The sequence below is a fragment of the Crinia signifera genome, chromosome 19 (assembly GCF_055691185.1).
Source record: "Crinia signifera chromosome 19, ASM5569118v1, whole genome shotgun sequence".
NCBI classification, from domain to species: domain Eukaryota; kingdom Metazoa; phylum Chordata; class Amphibia; order Anura; family Myobatrachidae; genus Crinia; species Crinia signifera.
This window is the reverse complement of record NC_139226.1, coordinates 69,074,587-69,087,209: the sequence shown is the minus strand read 5'-3', so window position 1 is coordinate 69,087,209 and position 12,623 is coordinate 69,074,587. Positions and strand designations below refer to the sequence as shown.

Here is a 12,623-nt window from a genome sequence, read left to right as displayed (position 1 = left end):
CTGAAAGTTTTGTGCCTGTCTCTCCTGCGGAGGATCTCTATCCCCATAGAATTCAACCCAGTATCCCATTGGACAGTAGAGAGACAAACAACAACAAAAAATAAAAGTCTTTTAGCTATAATTTCTTACAACATGGACAGGAAACTACATACCCGCTCTCCTGATCGAGGCCTCTTCTTTGGCCGAGCTGGTAACGCATCCTCTTTTGGATTTGTGTCTATTGCCCAATAGGAACCCTTGACAAATACAAAATTATTAAAATAATTAATCATGGAGAATGAAAGAAAAGGATAAAACATTTATTTTTCATTTAAAACAGTACTGTACTTCATTACTCAAAATACATTGTAGTACTATAGTTTATTACAGATGCAGCTCTAATGTTATTTTAAGTTATTTATAAGGTGCTTGCATATTGCTTAACTAGAACACAGGTTCTCAAACTCAGTCCTCAGTATCCCACACAGTGCATGTTTTGCAAGTCTCCTCACAGAATCAAAAAGTGAAATAATTAGCTTCACCTGTTAATCTTTTCAAATGTGTCTGAATATTTAATACACCTGTGAACCTGCCAAGTGACCTGGAAAAAATGAACTCTGTGGGGTACTGAGGATTGTTTGATCCCATCAGTACATGTCACAGTTGAGATCACAATTATTACCTACCACCACAGACACACAACACACACTCTTTCGTACTCTTCAACCCCACAACAGCATTGAACCGTTAAATATTTTTATCTCCTGCAAACCCTCCATTCCGTCAGGCTCCATTTCTCGGTATCTGTAGTTCCAAACGCTACATATCCATATGCTCCTTTTCGGAATTCTGCACTCATGTGAAGCTCTCCTCCACTTCTCCTTTCCCTACCTCTACAGGCTTTCTCCATCACACTCTATTCTCATCCCTGTACACCACTTCCCAGAGTGAACTTATCAGTTCCTTTTATCTCCCATACAGTATTACAATACCAACAGTAACCTCTGTTTTTGTTCTCTCCACACTGGACGTTTTCCTTGATCACCTCTTGTAATTTGTCTTTCTCCTCCTTGATGTCACAACACTAACAAGCATCTTCCAAAACAGTTTATTTTGGCCAGCAACCAACCAGTAGTGTCGTAAGTAAACAGAGAACACCAGAGCCCCAACCAGCCAAGAAGTAGTTTTATGGTTTGGGGAAAAGCAGACATAAGAGGATAAATGGTCTCACACTCTAAGCACCCAAAATCTAAGTGCTGGAGACCAGCTTGTTTGTTTAATCCATGGAGGAGCACCCAAACAAAAGAGACTGTACTCACTCCAGCAGTCTGATGAAGCATGGCAAGCAAAAGGCAGACTCTGCAGAGATAGCCATCCACATGGCCAGATGGCACCTACAAAATATCTGGTGAGACCTGCAGCCATTCCAAGTGGTGTAAAGCAGGAAGAAGTCCCAAGACTCTGGTGTTTCATTCACCATAGTGAGCTCCCACCATATTGACACTGTTACAGGACTGCAGGATCACACTGCCAAAGTGACCATAGCAGAGGAGTAGAGTGAGAGTTGTCCATGGGAGGTGTGCCCATTGGAGGGGTCTATCTAGACTCGAGCTAGCAAAGAGTTGTGAGTTGTTTGCCTTCATGGGTGGCCTCCCAACTAATGAAATGCTGGGAAATGATATAGGTGGGGGAATTGTTAACACTTTTGCTGATGTCATCCCCTTGGTCAAGTTCCCCAACTGCAGTGTAAGTAAGTTTAATTTATTTCGCGCACTTTCTCCAAAAGGACTGGAGATGATGTGCATCATCTGCAACAGCTCAGCCCAGAGGAAAAGGCCACCATGGATAGCTAGATACAGTCACATTCAATCACAGCATTATTATTATCCTTTATTTATATGGTGCCGCAAGGGTTCCGCAGCACCCAATTACAGGAAAACAGTGACTTACAGTTAAAGATAACACAGGACAAGTACAGGGTAAATGATTATAGGAAGATCAGCCGATTACTGCAACATAAAAACATATCTAGGTGGAAGACATTAAATTAAGAAAGGATAAGCACATGAGGTAAGAGGTCCCTGCTCGTGAGAGCTTACATTCTAGAGGAGGGGGCCAGAGTAAGGGAGCATCACGTGAAAAATCTTAGAGGTAGGAGTCGGAGGAGGTAATAAGTTGGCAGGAGAGCCAACAGGCATTAGCAGAGTGAAGAGGACAATTGGGGGTAAAGGGATATAAGGTCAGAGATGTTAGTGGGAGAGGAGTGGATGAGGGCTTTGTAAGTGAGTGTGAGAAGTTTGAATTGAATTCTGAAAGTAAAGGGAAGCCAGTGTAGGGCTTGTAGAAGGGGGAGGTGGAAGTAGTGCGTTTGGTGAGGAAGATGAGCCGGGCTACAGCATTGAGGATAGACTGGAGTGGAGACAGGCATTTGTCAGGGAAACCAGTTAAGAGGAGATTGCGGATATTCCAGCCTGGATATGATCAGTGAGTGGATAATGGTCTTAGTGGCATCCTGAGCGAGAAAAGGTCTAATTCTGGAAATATGTTTGAGATGAAAATGGCAGGGTTGTGAGAGGCACTGAATATGTGGTTTGAAGGAGAGGGAGGAGTCAAGGATTACTCCAAGACAGAGTACTTGGGGGCTAGAGGTGATAGTCGTGCCATCTATAGATTATGAGATTGTGGGATGTTGAGGGAGGGTGGGAAAATGATCATCTCAGTCTTGGACATGTTAAGTTTGAAAAAGTGCTTGAAGGCAGAGGGGACAGTGCCAGATGAGAGTAATTGAAAAGGTGGGCAAGATGGAAACAGGCAAAAGGAGAGAGGTAGCGGAGGTGGTGGGAGGGGATAGGGTCAAGTGGGGAGAAGGTGATGGGGGGGAGTTGGTGAGAGGGAAGGGGAGGGGTAGTAGGGGATAGGAGGTGGCTAATTGCTGGCATTCTGGTGGGATACAATGTCTTGATGTATGGAGTCAATCTTAGATGTGAAATAAGTCAAGAGCAGACATTGAGGAGGGGAGAGGAGGTGGTGGTGGTGGGCAAAGGAGAAAGTTGACAGTGGCAAAGAGGCTGAATAAGTTTTTTATTGGTCCCGCACTTAGTTGTTAAAGCAGCTCCAGTAGTTTTAGTTCATGGAAGGTTGGGGGAGGAGCGCTATAGATTTAACTAATGTGGTTTAAAAGGAAAATATATATATGTATATATCAGAGCTCTAAGATTGGCTGTAATGAAATGGATAAAAACACTATGTTTACCTAAGGGGTATAAAATAATATGTAGTGGTACCTGTGGAAATAAGAAATGGTTAATACCAATTTATTTTAATTTTTTCATATGCAAAAAGACAAAACAAGACAATCATGTACGAACAGATTACATACATGCAAAACATAAATTAATAAAAATACATATATGGATAAGAGTAAATAAAGTAAATCAAATAACATGAAACACTTGTCAATCACCCAAGAGCTACAGAGACAGTGGGGGACCTCTTACTGCTATATCACATTTGATGTCCTATAGGGGGCAGACATCGGTAGTTGTCCATGACGGTTGTGTGGTGCTCCATATACGGGGAGGCCCGATTTGATACTACATTACCATCAATGTCCCGAGTCGCGGGTTTATGGGGGGCTTGAGTATGTTATCAAAGATAATTTCCCTATACTTATAATTGTATTTGGTTGGATATTTGTAGGTCGTCTATTCACTAGTCCTATTCCTTACAGTATGGCATTTTCAAATGGGATGGTGTATAATAAGTGCGTAATTGGTTAATACCAATGTTTACACTCTTTTAGTGAAAGAGTTGTTTTTTATAAATGGCGATCAGTCCGGTGTTGCTGTCCCTATCTTACCCTGAAGTCTGTGCTGTGGTATGAGCAGCTTGGGGCCGACTTCGGACCTTCTTGTTTATTCAAATCTACATGCAAAAGAGTTGTGATCTCAAATAGCGCCAGAATATGTCATCATTCACCAAAATAAATGTGCACGTTTATTTTGGTAAATGATAACATCTGGTGGCGCTATTTGAGATCACAACTCTTTTGAATGTCGATTTGAATTTGTTTGGAGTTTTATAGTGAAGGCTCCAGGTGTCTTCTCACAGCAGCCTACAGACATTGATTGTTGGGCACAGGAAAACGGTCTTTTGTTTACATTTGTTTATTAGCTGTGAGGGCTTCCAAGCGCAGACTGGCTGAACCATGCTTGCACGTGCCAGCCGCATCGCCGATGCTCCGTCTTCGCCGAGAGGACCGGAAATGGCCTGAAGTTGTGCTGCGACCACCTGTCGGGTGATCTTGGTTTCTCAACGCGTTTCGTGCGTCATTCGCACTTTTTCAAGGATGTTTGAATGTTCCACTAGTGCGGATATTTATAGGGAAAACTTTATTAGTAAAAACGGAAGTCCTGTTCCGGAAATTGACTATAAGGGTGGGAAGCACATGTTCTGTCAATAGCATGTTCATGGCTTCCAATATAAAAGTTTAAAAGAAAGAAAATTTGATAAAAATAAACAGGTACCACTTCTAAAAAGGCGTTAAGTTGAATTTCTATGTTCAGAGCTAATGGCTCTAAGGTTTTCATGTTGTAAATACTGTACATTTTGTTTTGGCTTTTATTAGCTCTTTTACAAAATCGCCTCCTCGCCAGTTTTCACGTATCTTCTGTATTACTATACATTTTAAACCAGCTGGAATTTTGTTGTGTTTCTCAAAAAAATTATTGGAGACACTGGGTTGTCAATCCTTTTATAATGTTGTAAATATGTTCCACGAACCTGATTTTGACTTTTCATTTTGTTTGGCCAATATATTGGAGTCCACAATGGCATTCTAGTAAATAAATTACTCCTTCTGTGTTACATGAGAGGTGTTCTTGAATTTTTAAAGTTTTTGCCAGTTTGATTTGATTTAAACTCTGTTATTGGTTTCGTGGATTCTTTGTTATTTTTACATGCCTTGAAGTTTAGACAGCTGAAAAAACCTTTACTTAAGACAGTGTTCGGATCTGTATAGATTTTTATAAAGCTAGTGACAAGTTTGATATTTTTTGCTTTGCGATAAATGATTTTTGTTTTGGTTGGTAGTATTGATAACAGTTTCATCTAGTTTGAGCACTTGCCAATGTTTTTGCATGATGTTTTCTCTAATTTTGAAATTGCTGGTGTATTGTGTGAAGAAATCATTTTTTTGCTTTGGGCTTGAAATACGTGGTCATCTGTGCAGTTTCTCTTCACTCTTCGAAATTGTCCTACCGGGATGTTTGAGATCCATTTGTTATGGTGGTTACTTGTTGAGGGCAGGATGTTATTGCCACTCACCTCTTTAATATGGGTTCATGTCTTCAGAAGGTAGTCTTAAATGAAGATTTCTAGATCTAGGTAGATAACTTGTTTTTTGCTGTGGGTCGTGGTGAATTCTAGGTTTAGTTGGTTAGCATTGATATAAGTGATGAATTCTTGGAGTTGTTCTTCTGTTCCCTGCGATAGAAAGAACACATCCTCTATGTAACAATACCATTTTACAAGATGATTGCTGTGTGTGTTCGGGGACCAGATGTAATAGTCTTCCCATTTTGCTAAGAAAAGGTTTGCATAGCTTGGGGCTAGTGGCCCCATGGCTGTTCCTCGCTTTTGCAGGTAGAATGTTCCGTCATGCCAAAAATAATTTCGTGTAAGAAGGAAGTTTATATTTTCCATAATGAAATTGATCTGGGCATTCTTACAGTAAGTGTTGAATTTGTGGAGAGGTAGTGTTGTGTGTGTTCACATCCTCTCTCATGATCAATACAGGTGTAGAGAGAGATTTGACATCGGCTGTACACATAATATATTCTTCTTTCCATTCAATTTGGTCAAGAACTTGTAGAATACTGGTTGTTTAGGTAGCTTTTTATTGTTGAGTTACCAATTCTTGTAAAAATAAATCTGTATATGAGGAAAGGTTTAAACTGATAGAATTTATGCCCGAGATTATTGGCCTTCCTGGGGGATTTGTGGTGCTTTTGTGCACTTTTGGCAAAAAATAAAATGTTGGTATTTTTGGAAAATATACTCGAATTCTATTTGGGTTAAGATGTCCATCTCTAGACCTTCTTCTAGGTGTTCCAGGAGTTCTTTCATAAAAGATTTTGTTGGATCTTGGTTTAATACCTTGTAGGTCTCTGTATCTGAAATAAGGTTACTGGCTTCTGTTTTGTACATTTCTAGCGTCATAAGGACGACACCTCCACATTTATCGGTGGGTTTGATTACTAGATTTTTATCTTTTCTTAATTCTTTCAGAGCTGATTTTTCTTCTCTTGAAAGATTGTGGTTATGTTTCTATGGTATAATGTCTATTTCTTTTTCTATTAATTTTTGAAAGGTGTTGATATGAGGTCCTTTTACATAGGCTGGGTTGAAGGTGGAGGTTGGTTTGTAGTTAGTATGTGTGTATTCTGAATTTTCTGTAATGGATGTGCTTTGGTTATTTGTAAAAAACTTTTTTATGCATAATTTTCTTATGTATTTCTGCACGTCCATATATAAATCAAATTTTTTAACTCGACTTTCAGGTGCAAATCAATTAATCCTTTTTGTAGAAGTTTGAGTCTCTGTAAGTATTCTATTACTGAGATTGAATATTGTAATTTTTTGATCTATGATGGGAGCATTGCTTGTGGGTTTTTTCTTGGATTTGTTTCCTCCTCTTTTTCCTCGTCTTCTATATTTGTGGTATTGGGTGGCTTTCGTATCTGGTTGTTTTCTTTCTCCGTGTACCTATTCTAAAAAATCAACACTTAGATCCAGGTCCGAGTCATCTTCTTCTGACTGTTCACACTGGTGTCTTTTTAACCCCTTCCTGACAGAGCCTGTTTTTGCCTTCCTGACAGAGCCCTTTTTTTCAATTCTGACATGTCTCACTTAAGTGGGGATAACTTTTTTTTGCTTTTACTTATCCCAGTGATTTTGAGATTGTTTTTTCGTGACACATTGTACTTCAAGTTAGTGGTAAATTTTCGTCGATACAGTCTGTGTTTTTTTGTGAAAAATACCAAAATATCGTGAAAAAATGGAAAATTTAGCGATTTGCAAAATGTTAAATTTTCTGCTTGTGAGACAAATAATCTTACCACTCAAAATAGTGAATAACTAACATAGACCATATGTCTACTTTATGTTGACATCATTATTTCAACTTCCTTTTAATTTTTTGGGACACTAGGAGGCTTACAATATGAATAGCAAATTCTCAAATTTTCAAGAAAATTTCAAACACTGATTTTTTTAGGGACCAGTTCAGTTCTGATGTGACTTTGAGGGACTTGTATGTGAGACACCCCCATAAATGATGCCATTTCAAAAACTGCACCCCTCACAGTATTCAAAACAGCATTTTGGAAGTTTGTTAACCCTTTAGGTGTTTCACAGGAATTAAAACAAAGTGTAGGTGAAATTTCAAAATTTCTTTTTTTTTGCAGATTTGCAATTTTAATACATTTTTCTAAGGAACACAGTACATTTTACTAGAGAAATGTGACTAAAAATTGATTCCCCCAATTCTTTTGTTTTCATAAATATCCTATATGTGGCCCTAGTGTGCACGGTGACCAAACCACAGGCTTCATAATAGAAGGAGCACCTACTTGATTTTGGAGCCTCCTTTTTATGAGATTATTTTTTAGGCACCATGTAGGTTTCTAGGCACCATAACATGCTAAAAGTTAGGAACCCCCCCACAAGTGACCCCATTTTGCAAACTACACCCCTCAGGGAATTCAGCTAGGGGTATAGTGTACATTTCAAACCCGCAGGGGTTTCACCAATTGTGGTACAACTGGGCAGTGAAAATGAAAAATTATTTTTTTTACACAAAAATGCAGTTCTGGCTCCAAATTTGTCATTTTCAGAAGGTATGAAGGAGAAAAAGCACCCCAAAATCTGTGCCCCAATTTCTCCCGAGTACAGCAATGCCTCACATGTGACCAAAAAATACCAGTTGGGTGCATGGCAGGACTCAAAAGGGAAGGAGTGATTTTTGGATTTTGCAGCTCAGATTCTGGTGGAATTTTGGTGGGTGCTATGTCGCATTAGCAAGACCCCCCAAGCACCAATACAGTGGAACCCCCCCACAAGTCACCCCATTTTGAAAACTACACCCCTCAGGGAATTCATCTAGGGGTATAGTGTACATTTCAAACCCCCAGGGGTTTCACCAATTTTGATACAAGTGGGCAGTGAAAATGAAAAATTACATTTTTTTACACAAAAATGCAGTTCTGGCTCAAAATTTTTCATTTTCAGAAGGTATGAAGGAGAAAAATCACCCCAAAATCTGTGCCCCAATTTCTCCCGAGTACGGCAATGCCTCACATGTGACCAAAAAATACCAGTTGGGTGCATGGCAGGACTCAGAAGGGAAGGAGTGATTTTTGGATTTTGCAGCACAGATTCTGGTGGAATGAATGGTGGGTGCTATGTTGCACCAATACAGTGGAACCCCCCCACAAGTCACCCCATTTTGCAAAGTACACCCCTCAGGGAATTCATCTAGGGGTATAGTGTACATTTCAAACCCCCAGGGGTTTCACCAATTTTGATACAAGTGGGCAGTGAAAATGAAAAATTACATTTTTTTACACAAAAATGCAGTTCTGGCTCACAATTTTTCATTTTCAGAAGGTATGAAGGAGAAAAAGCACCCCAAAATATGTGCCCCAATTTCTTCCGAGTACGGCAATGCCTCACATGTGACCAAAAAATACCAGTTGGGTGCATGGCAGGACTCAGAACGGAAGGAGTGATTTTTGGATTTTGCGGCTCAGATTCTGGTGGAATTTTGGTGGGTGCTATGTCGCATTAGCAAGACCCCCCAAGCACCAATACAGTGGAACCCCCCCACAAGTCACCCCATTTTGAAAACTACACCCCTCAGGGAATTCATCTAGGGGTATAGTGTACATTTAAAACCCCCAGGGGTTTCACCAATTTTGATACAAGTGGGCAGTGAAAAAGAAAAATTACATTTTTTACACAAAAATGCAGTTCTGGCTCAAAATTTTTCATTTTCAGAAGGTATGAAGGAGAAAAAGCACCCCAAAATCTGTGCCCCAATTTCTCCCGAGTACGGCAATGCCTCACATGTGACCAAAAAATACCAGTTGGGTGCATGGCAGGACTCAGAAGGGAAGGAGTGATTTTTGGATTTTGCAGCTCAGATTCTGGTGGAATTTTGGTGGGTGCTATGTCGCATTAGCAAGACCCCCCAAGCACCAATACAGTGGAACCCCCCCACAAGTCACCCCATTTTGAAAACTACACCCCTCAGGGAATTCATCTAGGGGTATAGTGTACATTTCAAACCCCCAGGGGTTTCACCAATTTTGATACAAGTGGGCAGTGAAAATGAAAAATTACATTTTTTTACACAAAAATGCAGTTCTGGCTCACAATTTTTCATTTTCAGAAGGTATGAAGGAGAAAAAGCACCCCAAAATATGTGCCCCAATTTCTTCCGAGTACGGCAATGCCTCACATGTGACCAAAAAATACCAGTTGGGTGCATGGCAGGACTCAGAACGGAAGGAGTGATTTTTGGATTTTGCGGCTCAGATTCTGGTGGAATTTTGGTGGGTGCTATGTCGCATTAGCAAGACCCCCCAAGCACCAATACAGTGGAACCCCCCCACAAGTCACCCCATTTTGAAAACTACACCCCTCAGGGAATTCATCTAGGGGTATAGTGTACATTTAAAACCCCCAGGGGTTTCACCAATTTTGATACAAGTGGGCAGTGAAAAAGAAAAATTACATTTTTTACACAAAAATGCAGTTCTGGCTCAAAATTTTTCATTTTCAGAAGGTATGAAGGAGAAAAAGCACCCCAAAATCTGTGCCCCAATTTCTCCCGAGTACGGCAATGCCTCACATGTGACCAAAAAATACCAGTTGGGTGCATGGCAGGACTCAGAAGGGAAGGAGTGATTTTTGGATTTTGCAGCTCAGATTCTGGTGGAATTTTGGTGGGTGCTATGTCGCATTAGCAAGACCCCCCAAGCACCAATACAGTGGAACCCCCCCACAAGTCACCCCATTTTGAAAACTACACCCCTCAGGGAATTCATCTAGGGGTATAGTGTACATTTCAAACCCCCAGGGGTTTCACCAATTTTGATACAAGTGGGCAGTGAAAATGAAAAATTACATTTTTTTACACAAAAATGCAGTTCTGGCTCAAAATTTTTCATTTTCAGAAGGTATGAAGGAGAAAAAGCACCCCAAAATCTGTGCCCCAATATCTCCCGAGTACGGCAATGCCTCACATGTGACCAAAAAATACCAGTTGGGTGCATGGCAGGACTCAGAACGGAAGGAGTGATTTTTGGATTTTGCAGCACACATTCTGGTGGAATGAATGGTGGGTGCTATGTTGCACCAATACAGTGGAACCCCCCCACAAGTCACCCCATTTTGCAAAGTACACCCCTCAGGGAATTCATCTAGGGGTATAGTGTACATTTCAAACCCCCAGGGGTTTCACCAATTTTGATACAAGTGGGCAGTGAAAATGAAAAATTACATTTTTTTACACAAAAATGCAGTTCTGGCTCACAATTTTTCATTTTCAGAAGGTATGAAGGAGAAAAAGCACCCCAAAATATGTGCCCCAATTTCTTCCGAGTACGGCAATGCCTCACATGTGACCAAAAAATACCAGTTGGGTGCATGGCAGGACTCAGAACGGAAGGAGTGATTTTTGGATTTTGTGGCTCAGATTCTGGTGGAATTTTGGTGGGTGCTATGTCGCATTAGCAAGACCCCCCAAGCACCAATACAGTGGAACCCCCCCACAAGTCACCCCATTTTGCAAACTACACCCCTCAGGGAATTCATCTAGGGGTATAGTGTACATTTCAAACCCCCAGGGGTTTCACCAATTTTGATACAAGTGGGCAGTGAACATGAAAAATTACATTTTTTACACAAAAATGCAGTTCTGGCTCAAAATTTTTCATTTTCAGAAGGTATGAAGGAGAAAAAGCACCCCAAAATCTGTGCCCCAATTTCTCCCGAGTACGGCAATGCCTCACATGTGACCAAAAAATACCAGTTGGGTGCATGGCAGGACTCAAAAGGGAAGGAGTGATTTTTGGATTTTGCAGCTCAGATTCTGGTGGAATTTTGGTGGGTGCTATGTCGCATTAGCAAGACCCCCCAAGCACCAATACAGTAGAACCCCCCCACAAGTGACCCCATTTTGCAAACTACACCCCTCAGGGAATTCATCTAGGGGTATAGTGTACATTTAAAACCCCCAGGGGTTTCACCAATTTTGATACAAGTGGGCAGTGAAAAAGAAAAATTACATTTTTTACACAAAAATGCAGTTCTGGCTCAAAATTTTTCATTTTCAGAAGGTATGAAGGAGAAAAAGCACCCCAAAATCTGTGCCCCAATTTCTCCCGAGTACGGCAATGCCTCACATGTGACCAAAAAATACCAGTTGGGTGCATGGCAGGACTCAGAAGGGAAGGAGTGATTTTTGGATTTTGCAGCACAGATTCTGGTGGAATGAATGGTGGGTGCTATGTTGCACCAATACAGTGGAACCCCCCCACAAGTCACCCCATTTTGCAAACTACACCCCTCAGGGAATTCATCTAGGGGTATAGTGTACATTTCAAACCCCCAGGGGTTTCACCAATTTTGATACAAGTGGGCAGTGAAAATGAAAAATTACATTTTTTTACACAAAAATGCAGTTCTGGCTCAAAATATTTCATTTTCACAAGGAATGAAGGAGACAAAGCACCCCAAAATCTGTGCCCCAATTTCTCCCGAGTACGGCAATGCCTCATGTGTGACCAAAAAGTGGCAGGACTCAGAAGGGAAGGAGTGATATTTGGAGTTTGCAGCACAAATTCTGGTGGAATTTTGGTGGGTGCTATGTCGCATTAGCAAGACCCCCCAAGCACCAATACAGTGGAACCCCCCCACAAGTCACCCCATTTTGAAAACTACACCCCTCAGGGAATTCATCTAGGGGTATAGTGTACATTTAAAACCCCCAGGGGTTTCACCAATTTTGATACAAGTGGGCAGTGAAAAAGAAAAATTACATTTTTTACACAAAAATGCAGTTCTGGCTCAAAATTTTTCATTTTCAGAAGGTATGAAGGAGAAAAAGCACCCCAAAATCTGTGCCCCAATATCTCCCGAGTACGGCAATGCCTCACATGTGACCAAAAAATACCAGTTGGGTGCATGGCAGGACTCAGAAGGGAAGGAGTGATTTTTGGATTTTGCGGCTCAGATTCTGGTGGAATGAATGGTGGGTGCTATGTGGCATTAGCAAGACCCCCGAAGCACGGTGAAATTATGAACCTAATATTCCATAGATGTGTGGTATAATTTAAAACACTCCTTTATACATAGGCCGGGTTTGTCGGGGCAAGTGTCACACTGGAAAATAGTTTGCTTTCTTATTCCCTTTTTATAGCAAACTTTGCACCTTTTTTGTGTCCTGCCCTTTTTTCCAGTGGAGGGGATTTCATCAGGAAAATGCTGCCCTGGTACAATACGGGGGCCAGTACTAGAAGTACTGGGGCCCTCTGCCTGCTGGTTCCCAAATATTAGGCCCTTTATGACTTCCTCTTGAA

General features: G+C 40.9%; 1 protein-coding gene across 10 annotated transcripts in view; it reads right to left on the bottom strand.

Annotated features, from left to right (window-relative positions):
- The window catches only part of FOXJ3 (forkhead box J3), a 425,779-nt gene that overhangs the window by 184,283 nt on the left and 228,873 nt on the right, over positions 1-12,623 (bottom strand). For all 10 annotated transcript variants that reach the window (XR_014463957.1, XM_083162745.1, XM_083162744.1 and 7 more), the window contains one exon: positions 153-236. Coding sequence is in view for 9 of the 10 variants with exons in the window: in XM_083162745.1 (XP_083018871.1) it covers positions 153-236 (84 nt within the window). In the remaining variant the exon portion in view is untranslated. The remainder of the gene's footprint in view (positions 1-152; positions 237-12,623) is intronic.